The sequence below is a fragment of the Argopecten irradians genome, chromosome 1 (genome assembly GCF_041381155.1).
Source record: "Argopecten irradians isolate NY chromosome 1, Ai_NY, whole genome shotgun sequence".
In the NCBI taxonomy this organism is placed as follows: Eukaryota; Metazoa; Mollusca; class Bivalvia; order Pectinida; family Pectinidae; genus Argopecten; species Argopecten irradians.
Window position 1 is genome coordinate 42,134,549 of NC_091134.1, and position 25,167 is coordinate 42,159,715.

A 25,167-nucleotide genomic window follows, 5' to 3' on the forward strand; every position below is an offset into this window, starting at 1 on the left:
CAAGCTTTGATGCTGGTTGAATTCTAAGTAAATATATCTCCATCACAAGAACCCTCACAAAAAAAATCATTTTCACGCCTACAAGTTTAACAAGAGATCCCAGAGGGATCTTGGCGCCCACCAAAGAATGATCAATGTCTGACAATGGAAAGAGGGATCTTTTCCCTGCTTTTCAAACTTTTTCAAACACACTACATATAAAATTTGAGACAGATCGCTATAGTACTTTCTAAGAAATAGTGGTAACAAACTTCAACAATGAAATCTAAGATGGCGGCCGGTTGACAATCCTGTTTACCGATCAGTCCCGAAAGGCATTACGCATCAGTCCTATGCACAACTAGGGTACAAGGGGAACCTATGCATGGAATTTGAGAAAGATCCCTTCAGTACTTTCTGAGAAATAGCGATAACAATCTTTAACTATCAAAATCCAAGATGGCCGTCAGTCGGCCATCTTGTTGACCGATCGGTCCCAAAATCCAATATGCACAACTAGGATCCTAGGGGAACCTGTATATGAAAATTGAGAAAGATCCCTTCAGCACTTTTTGAGAAATAGCGGTAACAAACTTTAACTATCAAAATCGAAGATGGCCACCTGTCGGCCATCTTGTTCATCAATCGGTCCCAAAATGCAATATGCACAACTAGGGCCCTAGGAAAACCTATATATGAAATTTGAGAAAGATCCCTTCGGTACTTTTTGAGAAATACCGGTAACAAACTTTAACTATCAAAATCCAAGATGGCTGCCTGTCGGCCATCTTGTTCACCGATCGGTCCCAAAATGCAATATGCACAACTAGGGTGCTAGGGGAACCTGTATATGAAATTTGAGAAAGATCCCTTCAGCACTTTTTGAGAAATAGTGGTAACAAACTTTAACTATCAAAATCCAAGATGGCCACCTGTCGGCCATCTTGTTTACCGATCGATCCCAAAATGCAATATGCACAACTAGGGTCCTAGGGGAACCTTTATATGAAATTTGAGAAAGATCCCTTCAATACTTTTTGAGAAATAGCGGTAACAAACTTAAATTATCAAAATCCAAGATGGCCGCCTTTCGGCCATCTTGTTCACCAATCGGTTCCAAAATGCAATATGCACAACAAGGGTCCTAGGGGATCATGTATATGAAATTTGAGAAAGATCCCTTTAGCACTTTTTGAGTAATAGCGGTAACAAACTTTAACTATCAAAATCCAAGATGGCCGCCTGTCGGCCATCTTGTTCACCGATCGGTCCCAAAATCCAATATGCACAACTAGGGCCCTAGGGAAACCTGTATATGAAATTTGAGAAAGATCCCTTCAGTACTTTTTGAGAAATAGCGGTAACAAACTTTAACCATCAAAATCCAAGATGGCCGCCTGTCGGCCATCTTATTGACCGATCGGTCCCAAAATGCAATATGCACAACAAGGGTCTTAGGGGAACCTACATATGAAATTTGAAAAAGATCCCTTTAGCACTTTCTGAGAAATATAATCAAAATCCAAGATGGCCACCTGTCGGCCATTTTGTTTACCGATCGATCCCAAATGCAATATGCACAACTAGGGGTCCTAGGGGAACCTTTATATGGAAATTTGAGAAAGATCCCTTCAATACTTTTTGAGGAAATAGCCGGTAAACAAACTTAATTTATCATTATCCAAGATGGCCGCCTTCGCCTCTTGTTCAAACCAATCGGTTTCAAAATGCAATATGCACAAACAAGGGTCCTAGGGGATCATGTATATTGAAATTGAGGAAAGATCCCCTTTGAGCACTTTTTGAGTAATAGCGGTAAACAAACTTTAACTATCAAAATCCAAGATGGCCGCCTGTCGGCCATCTTGTTCACCGATCGGTCCCAAAATCCAATATGCACAACTAGGGCCCTAGGGAAACCTGTATATGAAATTTGAGAAAGATCCCTTCAGTACTTTTTGAGAAATAGCGGTAACAAACTTTAACCATCAAAATCCAAGATGGCCGCCTGTCGGCCATCTTATTGACCGATCGGTCCCAAAATGCAATATGCACAACAAGGGTCTTAGGGGAACCTACATATGAAATTTGAAAAAGAGCCCTTTAGCACTTTCTGAGAAATAGCGGTAACAAGAATTGTTAACGGACGGACGGACGGACGGAAGGACGGACGGACGACGGACCACGGACGAAAGGCGATTTGAATAGCCCACTATCTGATGATGGTGGGCTAAAAATGTTACACAAATTATACACAAGCGCTACTGGCATTGAGTGATGTTTTTGATTGACCATTCTGTCCATCACTCCTTTTCAGAAGACATCGTTGGTTACCCACGTACGTATCACCCGACACTCCGGTTGCGTACATGTAGGCCATTCCTAAACTCAGAAATGCTAACCGTTTGTGATATCTGTTTGCTGCCTATGATACATGACTTCGGGACAGGTCGTGCTTCGTGTGTACCAAAGGGAAAAGAACAAAAAACCAGACAAGTTTGATTATTGAAATTGGCCGATTTTATTGATTAATAAACGACATTTGAAATTGACTTGCTTTTCGACAAGTGATATTTCAATCATAAACAAAGGTATGATATAAATAATTTGGTACTTGGTGGGGATACAAAAACGCCACACATAAACGTAGAAAATTATAAGATGATAAAACCAGAGGTCTTCATTTAACATCACACAAACAAGATACTGACTTGATATCAACGGCAATGTTGTTAATATATCATTACTCTCGAATAATTAATCTGCAACATGTACTAACTCTTTCTATTACAAGGTTTGATGATAGGGGACGGAGGTGGGCTGCTTCTCAATTCCAAAGTAACACGGTACAAATTTCGGTCCTTGACTTGTGTCCATCTCAAAAATGATCTCCTGTTACAGTGGCTGGCCCAGTGTAGATTAGTGCGGTAGAGGCCATTCCTAAACTCAGAAATGCTAACCGTTTGTGATATCTGTTTGCATCTGCCTATGTACAAGATAAAATCATTTAACCTCTGGTCATGTAAATAGTGTCAGGTCACACTAATATACTGATAGCCTATATTAAATGAACCCCAATATATGTTTAGATATTGTCTACACAAAACACGGACGGAGGAAGGTAATGCTTCATCATTATTTAAATTGTTATTTCATCATCGTGATCTGTTCTAAACGTAACGATAAAGATACCAATCCCTTTATTTACAGAGTGATGTTAATCACATATCAATACATCAATTATTCATTATTTTATTGCTCTTTGTTATCGAGTTATTACTTTATCAATCACATGAATAAATATCCGCCATGTATGATGTCTGTAGTCTTCGTCTAAGGTCAATTCTTAACTTCACCAAGTTGATATTGCATTATCTATTTGCATTTATCCCACACTGAATATTTTGAATTTTGAATATTACAAATTTTGTCTACTATATATATATATATAAATTTAATTTAATCCAAGAGACTTTTGACAAAGACGTCGTACTATTTGTGGATAGGCCTTCGCATTGTAAGATACCGAGAATCTTCCATTATCGGATCACATAATGCATTATAATCATCTCTGTATACATAAGCTTGAAAATATATTATACGTACTTTCTTTTATTGATATTTGTGAATTTCTAAATAAGTTTTGATCAACAGAATACACACAACATCCTCCTCACAAGATCAAACAAGCATTGTGAAATCTGTGGTTAATACCGGACGTACTTTCTTTTATTGATATTTGTGAACTTCTAAAGAAGTTTCGATCAACAGAATACATACAACATCCTCCTCACAAGATCAAACAAACCTTTGTTAAGCCTACGAACTTAAACATGAAGTAATTCGATACACAATACAAGTTTTATCTATGTTACTGGTATTTCGTTGTTTATTAATGACCATTCTGTTCAATACATTTATTTATTCTGTGACATTTTTCGACAATTTGAAGGATGTGAAAGTCATTTACATGTACCTCATTTACCCGATTTACCTGATCTTCGGTCTGTATAGCAACAATATAATCATTCCTAAAATCAGAAACGTGGACCTCCACATACTATCCATTTTGATAACCAATTCACAAGGGACTATATAAGAAGCACAATGGATGCATGGACTCGTAGTTTAAAAGTGCATCATTACAGTTCACATGCACTTGAGCGAGTGACTGCGTTTTTCCTCTATGTCGGTCTGACGAGCAAATAAACATCATTTTTAGAGGTTAACCATCAACACTCCGCTACAACTGCTGATAATAACTACGGAATGCCATTGGTTATAAGGTCTGTAAAGTCACATCGCAATCTGAAAACGTTGCGCACACGTCATGAACACCATGTAAGGATTGCATTATCTGTCCTCATAGCCTGCTGTGTTTTAGAGAAACAAAGGGAAGTTACTCTAACTAGTATCAATTGCCCAAGATGATGTTGTCGCTTCCGACAGAAACATGTATGTTGCAATGTAAAATTGGCATACAGTATAATTGCTGATCACAATTTATCATAGATGCTGTGCGCATATGTTTATAGAGTACACCGTGTTTTTATTTGTATAATAAATTGGCGAACAATATATGTACAGTCGCATCACAATGCCATAATTATATATAAGTTATATATGGCATACCTATAGTAAAACTTAGGCATTTCACTTGAACACGCAACTTTCAAACCTCTGTTTGGGACAGAAGTTCGCAGAGTGCAACCGTGAGCAAGTTGTAATTAAAATTCACCATGTTAGAGAAGTTCATTCCCGTCTGTTTAGACAAACTTGACGCTCCATCAACAATCAAAAGCATGTCTGACATACGACGGACTTTCCTCAGCCGTACTTACGGCCGACGGACTTCCCGGGAGATATCTGAGCGGGATGGACCATCGATCAGTGTGTTTGCGTAGATAATGCCACTCAAGCTCCTGGCCCAAAAATGACATCGTCTTTTTCTTCAGTAACTGTGTATTCGGGAGGCGGATGATGCTTAGGCGAGCTTCGTGATTTTGCAAGAAAATATTTTACGGGGCGTCGTTTTTTTCTTGGTCTTTAACACATTGAGGACGTCACTCTGAGCAATATCAGTACTATTCGGCACTGCCAGAAGTATTGCACCAACAGACCCAGATCACCCTGGGACGAATGACGATCATCCGGGGCACTGATGTATCGACGAATGTTTAGCTGAAAATATTAAAGCGATCTTACTTTCGACCAAGGCATTAAGTATGAACACAGTGAGGGCGGGCATTCATATAAGATTCTTTCATATGTGGATGTAAAGGATATTGTACCCGAGGGTCACGAAATGATGCAAAACCCGAGGTTTGCCGAGGGTTCTACAACATTTTGCTATCCTGAGGTCAGAATAGTCATATCCTTCATAACCACGTATGAAAGAGTATTTTTCTCTCATAACTCGACGGTGGTTTTTTTTGCAATTTTACTACTATGATTTCCGCCATTTTGAAATAAAATCGAGAAAAAAAATATATTTATATCTATATTTACTACTGTCTAAACCGAGGCTTGCCGAGGGTTATACTGTCGCGAATCTCCACCGACAGTAGAGATTAAAATTATTTAAATTATTTTGAAATGCCAAAGGTCAAATAAATATTAACATGTGTTGTATCACAAAACCATCAAAAGCAGTCATTTCACCGGATTAAATTGAAAGCAGCTTGGCTTCCGACTACGATTATCATTAGGTCAAATTTTAGCACGCGTCTAATGCACAAGCGCAAGGTCTAAGGCATATATAAGAATGTCCAATTGGATTGCACAGGAGGTTAATGTTTTTTTTGCATATGACGTTTTACTAGTACCTGTTTACAGTACCAAGCGAATATGTTCTAAACGTGCAGGCTGTCCTGCACTGGGAAAGACAGAGATAATTCTTACCCTCACTGGAAGTACAGATATCTCTGGTTGATGGGGAAGTATATCCCTGTCCTACCTCTAGGAAAGAATAACCCCATTTCTGTCCCTGTTATTTCCAAAAAATGTTAAATACTACAAATACAAGGATGTTAAAAAAAAGAGTGAGACAACCATTTGTTTACTAAACAGTATCAATTTGTTTAACTCGTTTCACTGTTACTTAAAACAATCTAAATCATTTTGAAACATTTAAAGTCAAGAACATATTATAAAACTCTTGTTTTGGGATATATATTGGGATATGAAGGATCAGCCTTGGGTTTTACAACATTTTGTAATCCAGAGGGTAGAAAATCCCTATCCTTCATATCCAAATATGAAACAGTATTTTGCTGTCATACCTTGACGTTTTATTGAAATTTTACAGCTATAATATCCGGCCATTTTGAAATAACTTCGAAAAAAAACGCGACAAGTCAATTCTTCATACATGAAAATTGCGTGATAATTTCAACGGAAATCCAGTTGTTCACATCTTTCATAGAAAACCAGCCCAGATTCTGAAAAAAAGAGATTTTTCCCGAGAAAACAGTAATTTTGTTGACGTAGTGACGTTACAAGTCTCTATTGCATTGGTAGCAATGTAATACAGCCTCAGGCAACATGAGTTGCATTAGACCAGCCAGTATTATACCCATATGTATGTAAGGTATGAGAGAATAATGTATATTATATCCAAACCATTTGAATAAAGTTTTTTCTCCGATTCAATGATATATATGAAAGCAGGTTGTCTTCCGACTGCGATGATTATAGGTCAAAGTTCAGGACACGCAGTTAGTGACTCCTGAAATTGATCTACATGTATATATGCATTTTAGAAGTAATCAATTTTTCATGACAACATGTTTTCTTATTTACAGGAATAGTTTGAGACTGGAAAAACACGTTCACCGTTGCCCAAAACGAAAAATTTGATAGACTATTCAGAGAAAAAGTAGAAGAACTTGGTCTCAAAATTGATACTACATTTGAATAAGAGACCATTTCAGTTTTATTCAAACATCGGGTAACCTTCAAACAATCCAGTACCAAAATGCCCCTGCGAGACATTGATGAATAATTCATGAACATTCATGAATAATTTATGAACATTCATGAATAATTCATTAACATTCATGAATAAATTCATGAATATTCTTCAATTATTCATAAATATTTTTCATGCAATTCATGAACTTAAAACATCAGGAATAATTTAGGAAAAATATTTCATTAACATTCATGAATCCTTTCATTCATAAATTCATTAATGTTTATGAATCTCTTTTATTCATGACATCAGAAATATTCATGAACAACCTGCTTATATTCGTGAAAGTTCATGGATCATTCATGAATATTCATGATGTCATGAATACCATCTCGCAGGGTTGGTATGAGGAAAGTCCATTCGGTCAGACAATAGACCAGCGAGATGCCCGCAAAGTATTTGAAAATATATCTATATGAGTGATCTGCTGAGGAGAAAATAATAAAAATAATTGTGTGTGAAGATCTATCTGCAAGAACATCTTCCCCAATTTCAGTTGTGTTTTGTTTGTGACTTTTTATCTTTTTAGATATTTTTACCATTTTTTATGCTTTAGTTAAGTCTTGTTTGGTAAAAAAAAGTTTCGTAATACCTGCTATAGATATACGTAAACATAATGTTACGTTCACTTTTAAAAACCGGTATTACGCATGGAACTATCTGCAAGAATACGTAGTCAATGTAGATTACTATCATAAAATATTACATGAAGTACAATTTTGTTATTACAATAATTGTACATTATTGACAATTATTGATGTTTTCAGCTATGAAATTCATAACACGTATAATTTGCATGTATTGTGTGATTGTATTTCCGAAAACATGCATGAAAACCTACACCTGGTGACCATAGGAATATAAAATTAAAAACAAAATTTAAACTTAACATTTATAGAGGGACCGCAAAATTAAATAAAAAAATAGATTTCTAGAAATCCCATTTTGGACACAATATTTTATAGAAGGGTGAATGTATGGGATCCTACTGATTTGGTAATCACGAGCGCACCAGTTTCAACTGTTTAATATAAAGGTTGGGAAATACATGTAGATATGAAAATTTGTTAATTGTAAAATTATATCAAGTCTGTTTCTGCAAGGACGTTTATGAGCAGGATAAGACACACTGGGTTTTTTGGAGAAGTACAACCACATGAGCTTTTGTGTTTGTGCACTGACCGTGCGATGGGCGACGACCGGTTTTCCTTTTATATCCGTCGGCGCAGCCTTTGATTTAGCTTGCGGGTGCAAGGGTTTCCGTCTTTACTTTCTGAAGCGGGCCGTCATTTCATGAAATTGTCTTTTTTTTTTTAACGAAAATTTCAGACATATCTTCTAAAATCTTCCGTCCTTAAAGCAAGTAACATAACGTTGTGAAATTTAATGATATTTACATTGTGTTTCGTTTGTCTAGATAAGACAAGTATTTATTTTTATTCTCGGTTCATGGGTGTCTCGGGTGATGTTTAGTAGTGAAAAGAGACAATGACGAATACTTCTCACTTATAAATCCTTGTCTCACTTATAATCCTTGTTCCTATAAATCCTTGTCTCACTTATAAATTCTTGTCTCACTTATAAATCCTTGTCTCACTTATAAATCCTTGTCTCACTTATAAATCCTTGTCTCACTTATAAATCCTTGTCTCACTTATAAAATCCTTGTAAGAGGAGGTAATCCAGATTAGAATTTTATCAAATTTGTGGCCAATGTTTGGCGCGGAATTCAACACAATGATGGCAACCCACCTAAAAGTTTAGCAAGATTGTAAGTCTTAAAAAAGTTTTTATTCGGAGGTATCTTAGATGACCTTCAAGATTAGTGATGAGTGACCAGACTTGGACAACTTCATTAAACCTGGACATTGGCAAACGTTAACATTGTCGTCCATGGGAAATTATTTGGGTTCTGCGGTCTCTAGATCAAATACAAGCTTTGATGCTGGTTGAATTCTAAGTAAATATATCTCCATCACAAGAAACACTCACAAAAATCATTTTCACGCCTACAAGTTTAAAAATGTTACCTACAACTTTTACACAAGCGCTACTGGCATTGAGTGATGTTTTTGATTGACCATTCTGTCCATCACTCCTTTTCAGAAGACATCGTTGGTTACCCACGTTACGTATCACCCGACACTCCGGTTGCGTACATGTAGTGGAGTGAAGGACGCTGTGGATTTCGAGGGTGTTCCGAAGGAGGTAGAGGCCATTCCTAAACTCAGAAATGCTAACCGTTTGTGATATCTGTCTGCTGCCTATGTACAAGATAAAATCATTTAACCTCTGGCTCATCGTAAATAGTGTCCGGTCACACACTAATTATACTGATAGCCCCAATATTAAATGAACCCCAATTTACTGTTTAGACTTTTGTCTACACAAATTCACGGACGGAGGAAGGTAATGCTGCTTCATCATTATTTAATTTGTTTATTTCATCCATCGTGATCCTGATTCTAAAGCGTAACGATAAAGATAACAATCCCCTTTAATTTACAGGAGTGAAGTTTAATCAACCTTTCCAATACATCATATTATTCATTATTTTATGTGCTCTTTTTTATCGAAGGTTATTACTGTATCATTCCCATGAATAAATTATCACCCCATGTTTGTATGTCCATGGTAGTCTTCGTCTAAGGTACATATCATTTTGAATTTTCTTAACTTTGCTCCAAGTTGATATCGCTTTATTCTATTTGCATTTAACTCACATTGAATATTTTGAATTTTGGATATTACAAAATTTTGTCTACTATATATTTATATATAAATATATAAATTTAATTCCATACATGAGACTTTTTGACAAAAGACGTCGTACTATTTGTGGATAGGCCTTCGCATTGTAAGATACCGAGAATCTTCCATTATCGGATCACATAATGCATTATAATCATCTCTGTATACATAAGCTTGAAAATATATTATACGTCCTCCCAAAGGAAAATATCATATAATCCTTTCGATAATATATCCGATTTATTATTTGTAATTCACGAAACAAAATATTTTCCACAACGACGCTATGAAAAACCATTTACTAATCAGGAATATCGCATTAGTTGATCATTTTATATCAAGTGTTCGCCCTGCATATCTTAGCTGAATGCCGTCTGTGTAAAATGACTCTGAATACAAAACAGTATGTACTTGATTTTGACCTTGAAGCATGCACTACTTACTATGAACCCTATAAAATCTAACAGTCAGACAAAAAGGTCAATCTATACGGATATCGTCGACACACAACACCTGCAGTCATAGAGGAAGGTAAATATCTCAATGATGCCGTTCAACATATAGATCATCTTTACTAGTTAATGATTATAACCTAATGTTTAAATATTGTCACAGTGTGCGAAAGATGCGTGAATCAAATGATGCCAAATAGGGCAAATTCTAGACCTGCTTCGGGTAGAAAATGTGCTTATACCAAACTGTATACTGGACAGATGGTTTTGTGGGTTCCTTGCCTGTACTGTCAGTTTGGACTCGAACGTAACACTTTTAAACACATTATTGAAAAATCGCCGAATATAGCACATAATTTAAAAAGGGGTCGTTCTTTCGGAAACATAGACATGGTATTGCCATTGCGGAAAACGATGCACTAAACTGCAAAGATTTTCGGTTAAATACAAAGCTTAAATTATAACTCAAATTCGTTACCAAATTGTTGATTTGAGCAGTTTTAACCCGGTTCCCTTTTTGATTACGTGGACTTACCCAACATGTTGCCAACAAAACACAGTATAATGATGCTTCAAACATCGTAGAATGATTATACAGTTTAAAATATTTCGATGCATAATTTCTAATAATGATATGCGTTTGTAACATATTTGCTTATTTAACCTGATATCATGTAAAAGTGAAAAATGTTTCAATTATGGTGTTATTGTCGCATTTGTCATTCGGCCTAGAATTTCCATGACTTGGTCGGTTGCCAAAGCCGACTACTTTACTTTTGTTATCAGCTCAGGTAAACCCACCTTTATGTAATATGTAATTGAACCACCTTGCGTTACTGACTTTATCTTCCATATTTCATATCCATGACAGTTTTCAGCTGTTGCCATGGATCTTGTAACCATCGTGGATGAGCAGAATAACAAAATACAACCTATAAAACGGTTATAAAGGATATGCCTTCAACCAAGAAGTTGTCGGAAATGTAAGAGACCGAAACTGGAGGAAGTAGCCAATTTTAACGTCAGAGAGGACGATGTTCTCATTGATATTTTCCCAAGTCTGGTAAGTATGAAATGGACCAATTATTTGAACAAAAAGGCTAAGGATTGTTTTATCAAAATAAATACAGATTTTGTTTCCTTCTTCAAGTTTTTGCAAAATATTATATAACTACATCTCTTTCTTTCTTGACGAGTTTCCAGCTCCTATGTGTGTGATTATATACTGTATGAATTATTTTCACTTGAAACTCATAAAACATTTTTTTCAAAAAATTCATTTATGCAGTAATACATGTAAATAACAATATTTCCCATTCGCATATCTAGGACACTCATTCAATTTCCATATTTGTTATCTTTTAGATCAAATTCACCTCACTCTTCTCTCTTACCTTATTACAGATGTATTAAGAATTTGCGCTTATATACATTTCAATTATTCGTCGCATCCACTCAAAAAATATATACAATGAAGTTCATTTGTAACCTTTTATAAATTCCGTTTCATTCTAATATTCGAGAGAGAAAAAAACATTTACGCATAAGGAACACCATATTCACCTAACTTGCACCACTCTCTATCTCTTTTATACTGAATATCTTAATTTATAGATGTCATTTAAGATGAATCTCTTCACTGAAATATCCATCATCACATCCTTTCTTTCACTAAAGTCTTTTTCCTAGATTTCCACAAGCCAGTGAAGTGTTGGAATATAAATGCCGTGGATTAGCACACCACCATTTTTGTAGTTATGTACGAACTTTATTCCTATCGCAAAATATCAATATCTGATATTGGCATACGAATGCGCCGCACTAATTTTCTGATATCAATTTGAAAATTCTGTACTAACATGAACGTAACATTACACCAGAGACAATTTGTGTTCCCCTTATTTCAGGTACACATTGGCTGTACAACAACAGTGTTGATGCTACGATCAGGATCATTGAAATACCATGGAACACCAGCAGGACTAGAAGTCAATGATCTAAAGATGATGGAGAATAAGTACGTCACCAAGGACCTTCTGCTCCCATTTACGTTTCCGATTCCTTCCTTCCCGAACAGATGAAGCTCGGAAAAGGAAAAATCGTCACACTTACAACGTAATCCGAAGGATCTTGTGGTATCTATGTATCACATGATGCAAAAGATGGGACCCCACCCCTCGGTTACCAGGGGACTTGAAGGCTTCTTAAAAGTAGAGATTTCTTTCGGAGGAATGTAAGAGTTTAAGCCAATAGCAAATTGAATATTCAATATAATATGTAAATAACAAAAAATCTTTCTGTATCCGGTGTGTGTCATATTCTTCAATAATTTATTTTTGCAAATACATAACGTAAGCCTTGTATGTTATTTAAAAGTTTTTCGCCATAGTAAATCATGTTACATTTAGTATAATCTTCACGCTAGGTCTTCAATTCTTATTATCTATATGTCGTTTTTAATCTATGCATGAAAAATGCATTTTAATAGGCTTCTGCGGAAATGGATCTTGGTTTTCGTGGATAAAAGACATGGAGGAATGGGACACTCCTAACTTTCTTTGTCTGTCATACCACGACCTTAAAGAGGTGAGTTTACATATCATCTTACAAATACGTATATTTGTCAAGGCAGTTTGTCTAGATTGATGTCATGTGAGTTGATATCTATGTAAACACGGAAACGGACTAGGGCTTTCGTCCGATTGGTTGAGGGAATAAAGGAAAAGCGAATCCGCTTCAGAAGCTACTTGACTAATAAAACCCAACAATCCATCATTTTCAACGTACGTTTTCTATAACTAACCTATGCATTCAATACTCGCTATTACAGAACACATTTGCTAATGTAGTCAAATTAGCCAAGTTCTTGGAGGTTGATCATGACGAGGAATTCCTGCGGTCGGTGCTCAGAAATTATCCAGTTCGACAAATTAAATAGAAAAGTCACAAGAATGAGCGAACCCCGCTATGATCGCTGGAAGCACGTCTCAGAGGTTGGCGACTTCCTATTTATCAGGTAAGTGGTAAATAGATTTGGTACTGACGGATAGCCGGTTGGAAAGACTTGCGATACTGATACAATAGCTATTTTATAACATATAGTCATTTGATTCATTAAGATGAAAATCTACTTCATTTTTGTTCTTACTGATAGGATTCTTTTCTCTACCTTGAGGGTAGGATCAGAGAAAAATCTCTACCCGAGGAGAATCGAATACTTTCCAAGACTGGTCGTTAATGGATCCTCCAAGGGGTAGAGATTTTACTTCGCACTAATCTCTAGGTCCGCTACAGATTAGATCCTTTCGTTGTCAGTACCATGATTTAACCATATGTAAGACAATATGTTTGATCTTACACTAAAACGGTTATCCAAATTGAAGATTTGACTTTGTTACAAATGCTGTGTTGCAATGTGACAAAACTAGCACTCTAGATCATTTTAGTAAACGTATTATAAGGTAGATAATTTCACATCAACAGAACCATTTTTGAAATACTGTTTTTACCGGGGTAATATGACGGCAGGTCAATGTTTCGACTGTGATGTTTATAGGGGACTATAGGTGTATCCAATTAGACGTGCAGCTGTTGATTGTTTTGTTACCGCATCTGTCCGTTTTAACGACGTTCACGGTTCATCACATAAATGTTCTACATGTGCAGGATATATTGCCCAGAGTATAGTCAGAGTCGAATCTTACCGGAACAGTGCAGTTACATCTGTGCACTGGTGTAAAAAGACTGCAATATAGCTGTCGCAGGTAGAGACTCATGGTCGAAATTCCGTTACTAGCTGTGTTTTAATTAATTTCTTTGAAATTATTCCACATGTTATACATTATATACATCTAGAAGTACCAATATTTTACCTGTTTTCTTATTTACAGGAAAAGTTGGAGACTGGATAAAAACTTGTTCACTGTTGCCCAATACGAAAATTTTTTCGATAAGATATTCAAGGAAAAAGTAGCGAATCGAGATCTCGGTCTCATAACCATCGATACTTAATTTGAATATAGAAAATGTCACTTGATTCAGGACATCAGGTAACCCTTTACAAAACAATCCAGTAGCAAATGGTATGATGGAAAGACCATTCGGTCTGACATAACACCAGCGAGATGCATTGCAAAGTATTTGAAGATATTCTTTATATGTGTAATCTGTTTGAGGAGAGAATATACAAAACAATGAATTTCGGAGATATACTTTACTAAGGAAACGTCTTTTCTCACTTTTAATTGTGGTGGGGTTTTTTTTCTATGAACATAGTTGAGTTTACCACTCTTAAGACAAAATGAGAGGTAAAGTACTTCGGTTATGTCGATCCACTACCATGGTTAGATACTGTTTTAGTGGAGATATTACATATCATGCACTGTACGCTTTCCCTCGTTTATTCATGGACTTTTAATATAGACACCTACCCTCAGAACCGGTAGTATTGGTGTATACGCCATTTACGGTTAGCCGTATAAAATTTAAACAATATCGGATACGACACTGAAAATATGATAGTGTCATTTTCTCAATATTAAGCTGATTTTTAATAGTTTTTCTGTTAAGTTTAAGTTGCTTTATAACATAGTGTCAGATCCTTGTAGCCCTCACACATTGATTGTCTGCTGCAGATGGAAATGTCAATTTTTTTTTTTAAATACAATAGTCGAGACAAAATTCTATGTATCAAACATTGTATTTTGAACGTAAGAAAAAGGTCTGTCTAAGGAAAATAAAAGCGACAGAAATCGTTTAGTTTCGACATAATAAGAACTCTGGAACCAGAGTAATACTTTCTATCAGACTTTGTATTTGGAGCAAAATTGATTTCGCCTATTACATCTACACATAGAGAGGATATTACATGAGTGTTGCTATGTAATATGAAAATATGTCACATCACATAGTCACGAGTGTGAAGATTATATTTTATCACATAACTTTTATAATGAGAAATATAAGTGAAACTTTTACTTTATCTCTAAGTAAAACACTAGAAATCTCGGCTCTGACGTGACGTCTTCCGTTATTGAGACTCACCAGTATGAGATAATGACGCCAAATTTATATGTGGACCGTCCACAATAGATATTACACATTGTGTCTTCCGGACTATTTATGACATGGCTGGAAAGGCTAGTTATGTCTTAAATTTTCTTTCGTGCCATGATTATGGTTACTGGTATCTATAGTTGATACTGCGATCATTTGTTTGGACGGTTTGAATTGAAAAAGGCCCATAAAAGTCACATTTGTCCTTGGCATGCAAATGACAATTGTAAATGATTTCACGTTTATGTGGTATACATAAAATTAGCCCTATACATTTTATTTACTGTTGTTTATGTCGTCTGAGCGTAGAAAGAATGTTTTCAAGACAAACTTATATGAAGTATATGTACAACAAATGTTCATGCTTTCAACAACAGTCTTTTTTCATATTCAAAAATCCCTAATGGTATCTATTAAGAGCTAGCAGTTTTCGGACGATGAAAAATGTTCTTCCTGTTTGCCTTTTTGTACAGTATTATTTACAACACTAATGCCGGCGTATAAAAAAGAAAATCAATCTTGTATGTTGTTGTACAAACCGCTCAATTAAAATTGTGGTGGAAGTACCTGATAGTAAACATATGTAATCATATGTTAGAGTTAGTTGATTAAACAAATATGATCCTATTAACCTTTGCAACAGTACATTTGTTCGCATATTTTGTCATAATTTACAAACAACATCATAAGTTGCATGTCAACAGTAAGCCATGTTGCATACACACTTTGAGCAGCGGTTATGCAAAACAACTAAAGTCAACGGGGACCAAAACAGTGATGGACTTTCATATCATATCTGGAACTTAAAACTGTAGCATACAGGCACAGCAGAAATTCCGAAAAAAAAATATGAAAAAGTTACACATACAATGTAGCATGTATGCATTTATTTATAATGATAACGAAATAACTCGAGGTTATAATATCAAGCTATGTGAACAATGATTACATAGTTTGATTTTAAAAGTCGGCTACTTTAAGAGCAGTACACATGATGTTTGCTGAAATAACATTACAAGATGAACACTTTCATATAAAGCGATCTTACTTTCGACCAAGGCATTAAGTATGAACACATTTGTGAGGGCGGGCATTCATATGAACAAGATTCATATAAGATTCTTTCATGTGTGGATGTCAATTGATATTGTACGTCATGGGTCCACAGAATGAATGATGCAAAACCCGAGGTTTGCCGAGTGGTTCTTCTACAACATCTTTGGGATCCTGAGGTCAGATTAGTCATATCCTTCATAACTCACTGCTATTATTTCCGCCATTTTGAAATAAAAATCGAGAAAAAAAATATATTTCTATCTTTATTTACTACTGTCTAACCCGAGGCTTGCCCTAGGGTTATTATACTGTCGCGAATCTCCACCGACAGTAGAGATTAAAATTATTTAAATTATTTTGAAATGCCAAAGGTCATATAATATTAACATGTGTTGTATCAAAACCATTCAAAGCAGTCATTTCACCGGAATAAAATGAAGGCAGCTTGGCTTCCGACTACGATTATCAGATTAGGTCAAATTTTTAGCACGGCGTCTTAATGCACAGCGCAAGGTGTCTAAGGCGCAATATACTCGAATGTCCAATTGGTTTGCACAGGAGGTTAATGTTTTTTTGCATATGACGTTTTACTAGTACCTGTTTACAGTACCAAGCGAATATGTTCTAAACGTGCAGGCTGTCCTGCACTGGGAAAGACAGAGAATTCTTACCCTCACTGGAAGTACAGATATCTCTGGTTGATGGGGAAGTATATCCCTGTCCTACCCTCTAGGAAAGAATAACCCCATTTCTGTCCCTGTTATTTCCAAAAAATGTTAAATACTACAAATACAGGATGTAAAAAAAAGAGTGACACAACCATTTGTTTACTAAACAGTATCAATTTGTTTAACTCGTTTCACTGTTACAAAAAGCAATCTAAATCATTTTGAAACATTTAAAGTCAAGAACATATTATAAAACTCTTGTTTTGGGATATATATTGGGATATGAAGGATCAGCCTTGGGTTTTACAACATTTTGTAATCCAGAGGGTAGAAAATCCCTATCCTTCATATCCAAATATGAAACAGTATTTTGCTGTCATACCTTGACGTTTTATTGAAATTTACAGCTATAATATCCGGCTATTTTGAAATAACTTCGAAAAAAACGCGACAAGTCAATTCTTCATAAATGAAAATTGCGTGATAATTTCAACGGAAATCCAGTTGTTCACATCTTTCATAGAAAACCAGCCCAGATTCTGAAAAAAAAGAGAGATTTTTCCGAGAAAACAGTAATTTTGTTGACGTAGTGACGTTACAAGTCTCTATTGCATTGGTAGCAATGTAATACAGCCTCAGGCAACATGAGTTGCATTAGACCAGCCAGTATTATACCCATATGTATGTAAGGTATGAGAGAATAATGTATATTATATCCAAACCATTTGAATAAAGTTTTTTCTCCGATTCAATGATATATATGAAAGCAGGTTGTCTTCCGACTGCGATGATTATAGGTCAAAGTTCAGGACACGCAGTTAGTGACTCCTGAAATTGATCTACATGTATATATGCATTTTAGAAGTAATCAATTTTTCATGACAACATGTTTTCTTATTTACAGGAATAGTTTGAGACTGGAAAAACACGTTCACCGTTGCCCAAAACGAAAAATTTGATAGACTATTCAGAGAAAAAGTAGAAGAACTTCGTCTCAAAATTGATACTACATTTGAATAAGAGACCATTTCAGTTTATTCAAACATCGGGTAACCTTCAAACAATCCAGTACCAAAATGCCCCTGCGAGACATTGATGAATAATTCATGAACATTCATGAATAATTTATGAACATTCATGAATAATTCATTAACATTCATGAATAAATTCATGAATATTCTTCAATTATTCATAAATATTTTCATGCAATTCATGAACTTAAAACTTCAGGAATAATTTAGGAAAAATATTTCATTAACATTCATGAATCCTTTCATTCATAAATTCATTAATGTTTATGAATCTCTTTTATTCATGACATCAGAATATTCATGAACAACCTGCTTATATTCGTGAAAGTTCATGGATCATTCATGAATATTCATGATGTCATGAATACCATCTCGCAGGGTTGGTATGAGGAAAGTCCATTCGGTCAGACAATAGACCAGCGAGATGCCCGCAAAGTATTTGAAAATATATCTATATGAGTGATCTGCTGAGGAGAAAATAATAAAATAATTGTGTGTGAAGATCTATCTGCAAGAACATCTTCCCCAATTTCAGTTGTGTTTTTGTTTGTCACTTTTTATCTTTTTAGATATTTTTTACCATTTTTATGCTTTAGTTAAGTCTTGTTTGGTAAAAAAAAGTTTCGTAATACCTGCTATAGATATACGTAAACATAATGTTACGTTCACTTTTAAAACCGGTATACGCATGGAACTATCCTGCAAGAGATTACGTAGTCAAGTGTAGATTACTATTATAAAAATATTACATGGAAGTACAATTTTGTATTACATTAATTGTACATTATGTGACAATTATTTGATGTTTTCAGCTATGAAAGATAATAATACGTATAATTTGCATGTAGTGTGTGATTGTATAATCCGAAAAAAAAAACATGCATGAAAACCTACACCTGGGTGAACCATAGGAAATATGAAATTAAAAACAAAATTTTATAAACTTAACATATAGAGGGGACAGCAAAAATTAATATAAAAACATAGATTTCTGGAAATCCCATTTTGGACAAACAATATTTCATAGAAGGGTGTCATGTTTCGGGATCCTACTTTGATTTTGGGTAATCAGAGAGCAGCCAGTTTCAAACTGTTTAATTATAAAGGTTGGGAAATACATGTAGATAATGAAATTTGTAATTGTAAAATTTATACCAAGTCTGTTTCTGCAAGGACGTATATGAGCAGGATAAGTCACACTGGGTTTTGGAGAAGTACAACACATGAGCTTTTGTGTTTGTGCACTGACCGTGACGATGGGCGACGACCGGTTTTCCTTTTATATCCGTCGGCGCAGCCTTTGATGTAGCTTGCGGGTGCAAGGGTTTCCGTCTTACTTTCTGAAGCGGGCCGTCATTTCATGAATTGTCGTATTTTTTTTAACGAAATTTTTCAGACATATCTTCTAAATCTTCCGTCCTTAAAGCAAGTAACTAACGTTGTGAAATTTAATGATATTTACATTGGTGTTTCGTTTGTCTAGATAAGACAAGTATTTATTTTTATTCTCGGTTCATGGGTGTCTCGGGTGATGTTTAGTAGTGAAAAGAGACAATGACGAATACTTCTCACTTATAAATCCTTGTCTCACTTATAAATCCTTGTCTCACTTATAAATCCTTGTCTCACTTATAAATCCTTGTCTCACTTATAAATCCTTGTCTCACTTATATAAATCCTTGTCTCACTTATAAATCCTTGTCTCACTTATAAATCCTTGTCTCACTTATAAATCCTTGTAAGAGGAGGTAATCCAGATTAGAATTTTATCAAATTTGTGGCCAATGTTTGGCGCGGAATTCAACACAAGATGGCAACCCACCTAAAAGTTTAGCAAGATTGTAAGTCTTAAAAAGTTTTTATTCGGAGGTATCTTAGATGACCTTCAAGATTAGTGATGAGTGACCAGACTTGGACACTTCATTAAACCTGGACATTGGCAAACGTTAACATTGTCGTCCATGGGAAATTATTTGGTTCTGCGGTCTCTAGATCAAACAAGCTTTGATGCTGGTTGAATTCTAAGTAAATATATCTCCATCACAAGAACACTCACAAAAAATCATTTTCACGCCTACAAGTTTAAAAATGTTACACAAATTATACACAAGCGCTACTGGCATTGAGTGATGTGTTTTGATTGACCATTCTGTCCCATCACTACTTTTCAGAAGACATCGTTGGTTACCCACGTACGTATCACCCGACACTCCGGTTGCGTACATGTAGTGGAGTGAAGACGCTGTGGATTTTCGAGGGTGTTCCGAAGGAGGTAGAGGCCATTCCTAAACTCAGAAATGCTAACCGTTTGTGATATCTGTCTGCTGCCTATGTACAAGATAAAATCATTTAACCTCTGGTCATGTAAATAGTGTCAGGTCACACTAATATACTGATAGCCTATATTAAATGAACCCCAATATATGTTTAGATATTGTCTACACAAAACACGGACGGAGGAAGGTAATGCTTCATCATTATTTAAATTGTTATTTCATTCATCGTGATCTGTTCTAAACGTAACGATAAAGATACCAATCCCTTTATTTACAGAGTGATGTTAATCACTTATCAATACATCAATTATTCATTATTTTATTGCTCTTTCGTTATCGAGTTATTACTGTATCAATCACATGAATAAATATCCGCCATGTATGATGTCTGTAGTCTTCGTCTAAGGTCATATCATTATGAATTCTTAACTTCACCAAGTTGATATTGCATTATCTATTTGCATTTATCCTCACATTGAATATTTTGAATTTTGGATATTACAAATTTTGTCTACTATATATTTATATATAAATATATAAATTTAATTCAATCCAAGAGACTTTTGACAAAGACGTCGTACTATTTGTGGATAGGCCTTCGCATTGTAAGATACCGAGAATCTTCCATTATCGGATCACATAATGCATTATAATCATCTCTGTATACATAAGCTTGAAAATATATTATACGTCCTCCAATAAGGAAAATATCATATAATCCTTTCGATAATATATCCGATTTATTATTTGTAATTCACGAAACAAAATATTTTCCACAACGACGCTATGAAAAACCATTTACTAATTAGAATATCGCATTAGTTGATCATTTTATATCAAGTGTTCGCCCTGCATATCTTAGCTGAATGCCGTCTGTGTAAAATGACTCTGAATACAAAACAGTATGTATTTGATTTTTGACCTTGAAGCCTGACCTACTCATGAACCCTATATAATCTAACAGTCAGACAAAAAGGTCAATCTGTACGGATATCGTCGACACACAACACCTGCAGTCATAGAGGAAGGTAAATATCTCAATGATGCCGTTCAACATATAGATCATCTTTACTAGTTAATGATTATAACCTAATGTTTAAACTATTGTCACAGTGTGCGAAAGATGCGTGATCAAATGATTGCCAAAATAGGGCAAATTCTAGACCTGCTTCGGGTAGAAATGTGCTATACCAAACTGTATACTGGACAGATGGTTTTGTGGGTTCCTTGCCTTGTACTGTCAGTTTGGACTCGAACGTAACACTTTAAACTCACATTATTGAAAATCGCCGAAATAGCAAATAATTTAAAAAGGGGTCGTTCTTTCGGAACATAGGACAATGGTATTGACATTGCGGGAAACGATGCACTAACTGCAAAGATTCGGTTAAATATAAGCTTAAATTTAACACAATTTTCTTTACCAAAATTTGATTTGCCAGTTTACAGTTCCTTTTTGATTACGTGACTACCCAACATGTTGCCAACAAACACAGTATAATGATGCTTCAACATCGTTGACTTAGAATGATTATACAGTTTTAAAAGTATTTCGATGCATAATTTCTAATATGATATGCGTTGTAAACACTTTGCTTATTTAACTGATATCATGTAAAATGTTTCAATTATGGTTTATTGTCGCATTTGTCATTCGGCCTAGATTTCCATGACTTGGTCGGTTGCCAAAGCCGACTACATTTCTTTGTTATCAGCTCAGGTAACCCACCTTTATGTAATATGTAATTGACCACTTGCGTTACTGACTTTATCTTCCATATTTCATATCCATGACAGTTTTCAGCTGTTGCCATGGATCTTGTAACCATCGTGGATGAGCAGAATAACAAATACACCTACAAACGGTATAAAGGATATGCCTTCAACCAAGAAGTTGTCGGAAATGTAAGAGACCGACTGGAGGAAGTAGCCAATTTTAACGTCAGAGAGGACGATGTTCTCATTGATATTTTCCCCAAGTCTGGTAAGTATGAAATGACCAATTATTTGACAAAAAGGCTAAGGATTCTTTTTATCAAAATAAATACAGATTTTGTTTCCTTCTTCAAGTTTTTGCAAATATTATATAACTACATCTCTTTCTTTCTTGACGAGTTTCCAGCTCCTATGTGTGATTATACTTTATGAATTATCTTCATTTGGAACTCACAAATTTTAATTGAAAGATGTCATTTAAAATGAATCTCTTCACTGAAATGTCCATCATCATCATCCCTTCTTTCACTAAAGCGTATTTCCTAGATTTCCACATATATGTTGGAATATAACTGTCGTAGATTTTCAAACAACATTTTTTGTAGTTATGAACGAACTTTATTCCTATCGCGAAATAGCAATATCTGATATTGGCATACGAATGCGCCGCACTAATTTTCTGATATCAATTTGAAAATCAGTACTAACATGAACGTAACATTACACCAGAGACAATTTGTGTTCCCCTTATTTCAGGTACACATTGGCTGTACAACACAGTGTTGATGCTACGATCAGGATCATTGAAATACAATGGAACACCAGCGGGACTAGAATTCAATGATCTAAAGATGATGGAGGATATGTCGTCACCAAGGACCCTAGCCTCCCATTTACGTTTCCGATTCCTTCCCGAACAGATGAAGCTCGGAAAAGGAAAAATCGTCACACTTACACGTAATCCGAAGGATCTTGTGGTATCCATGTATCACATGATGCAAAAGATGGGAGACCTCGGTTACCAGGGAACTTTTGAAGGCTTCTTAAAGAGATTTCTTTCGGAGGAATGTAAGAGTTTAAGCCAATAGCAAATTGAATATTCAATATAATATGTAAATAACAAAAAATCTTTCTGTATCCGGTGTGTGTCATATTCTTCAATAATTTATTTTTGCAAATACATAACGTAAGCCTTGTATGTTATTTAAAAGTTTTTCGCCATAGTAAATCATGTTACATTTAGTATAATCTTCACGCTAGGTCTTACTTGTTTTTAAGGCTTCAATTCTTATTATCTATATGTCGTTTTTAATCTATGCATGAAAAATGCATTTTAATAGGCTTCTGCGGAAATGGATCTTGGTTTTCGTGGATAAAAGACATGGAGGAATGGGACACTCCTAACTTTCTTTGTCTGTCATACCACGACCTTAAAGAGGTGAGTTTACATATCATCTTACAAATACGTATATTTGTCAAGGCAGTTTGTCTAGATTGATGTCATGTGAGTTGATATCTATGTAAACACGGAAACGGACTAGGGCTTTCGTCCGATTGGTTGAGGGAATAAAGGAAAAGCGAATCCGCTTCAGAAGCTACTTGACTAATAAAACCCAACAATCCATCATTTTCAACGTACGTTTTCTATAACTAACCTATGCATTCAATACTCGCTATTACAGAACACATTTGCTAATGTAGTCAAATTAGCCAAGTTCTTGGAGGTTGATCATGACGAGGAATTCCTGCGGTCGGTCTCAGAAAATATCCAGTTCGACAAATTAAAAGAAAGTCACAAGAATGCGACCCCGCCTACTGATCGATGGAAGCACGTCTCAGAGGATGGCCGACTTCCTATTTACAGGAAAGGTAAAGATTTGCTACTGACGGATAGTCGGTTGAAATTTGCGATACTGATACAGTTGTATTCTCATACATATAGTCACTTGTTCATTAATGAAAACACTTTATTTTTATCTACTAATAGGGTCTTTCCCTACCTTGAGAGTAGGACAGAGAAATCTCTTCCCGAGGAGAATCGAGACTTTCCGAGACTGTCGTGAATATCCTCCAAGGGTAGAGATTTCCTTGCCCTAATCTCTAGGTAGCTACAGATTAGATCCTTCGTTGTCCGTACATGATTAACAAAGTAAGACAAATGTTTAATAACTAAACTGTATCAAATTGAAGATTTGTCTTTTATACAAAAGCTGTGTTGCAATGTGACAAACTAGACTCTAGATCATTTTAAAACGTAAAAGAGATAATATACATCAAAACCACTTAAATACACTTTTTACCGGGTAATATAACGGCAGGTCGATTTCCGACTGTGACGATTATAGGTGATATAGATTATCCAATTAGACTGCACATGTTAATGTTTGTTTACATATGACGTTTTACGATTTCCGGTTCATCACATAAATGTTCTACGTGTGCAGGTTGTCTTGCCCTGTGTAAGACAGAGAAATCTTAACCGGAAGTGCAGATATATCTTTCCGATGGTGTAAAAACTGCATTTACTGTCGCAGTTAGAGACTCATGTCAAATTCATTTATATATGTGTTTTAATTATTTCTTGAAATCAATCTATATGTTTACATTATATACATCTAGAAGTAAAAATATTTACATGTTTTCTTATTTACAGGAAAAGTTGGAGACTGGAAAAATATGTTCACTGTAGCCCAAAACGAAAATTTTGATAAGATATTCAAAGAAAAAGTAGAAGAACTCGGTCTAAACATCGATACTAAATTTGAATAATAGATAATATCAAGTAGTAGAGCTAAGTGGTATGATGGAAAGTCCATTCGGTCTGACAATAAACCAGCGAGATGCATGCAAAGTATTTGAAGATAATTTATATATGTAATCTGTTGAGGAGAGAATAACAAGAAATCCATTTGGAGATTTACTTACAAGAACGTCTTTTCTCGCTTTAATTGTGGGTTTTTTTTTTCTATGAATATAGTTTGTTTACCACACTAATACAAAATCAGATGTAAAAATAAATGACATTGTCGATGATACCATGGTTAGTAATTTTGTGGATATATTTAAAAAGATGCCCTTCTACTTTCGCTTTTATTCTTGAACATTTAATTACACAGAAACCGTTGTATTGGTGTGTACTGGCATATACGTAGCGGTATAAAATTAAACAATATCGCATAAGACACTGAAAACTAAAGTGTTTTTTTTAAT

At 35.2% G+C, this 25,167-nt stretch overlaps 1 protein-coding gene and 1 pseudogene across 2 annotated transcripts; both read left to right on the top strand.

Moving 5' to 3' along the window:
- The first annotated feature begins 11,041 nt into the window (after positions 1 to 11,041).
- On the top strand, positions 11,042 to 18,169 carry LOC138310514 (sulfotransferase 2A1-like; annotated as a pseudogene).
- A 1,948-nt stretch (positions 18,170 to 20,117) lies between these two features.
- LOC138310523 (sulfotransferase 4A1-like) lies at positions 20,118 to 25,140 on the top strand. 2 transcript variants are annotated; one of them, XM_069251779.1, is made up of 7 exons: positions 20,118 to 20,237; positions 21,206 to 21,269; positions 22,040 to 22,225; positions 22,714 to 23,025; positions 23,298 to 23,395; positions 23,640 to 23,826; positions 24,611 to 25,140. In XM_069251779.1, exons 3-7 carry the CDS (start codon positions 22,054 to 22,056, stop codon positions 24,724 to 24,726), a joined length of 885 nt encoding a protein of 294 aa, XP_069107880.1. In that variant the 5' UTR covers positions 20,118 to 20,237; positions 21,206 to 21,269; positions 22,040 to 22,053; the 3' UTR covers positions 24,727 to 25,140. The 2 variants fall into 2 exon arrangements, with proteins under 2 accessions (XP_069107880.1, XP_069107888.1); XM_069251787.1 differs by having other exon boundaries at positions 20,147 to 20,237; positions 21,171 to 21,269.
- The last annotated feature ends 27 nt before the right edge of the window (positions 25,141 to 25,167 follow it).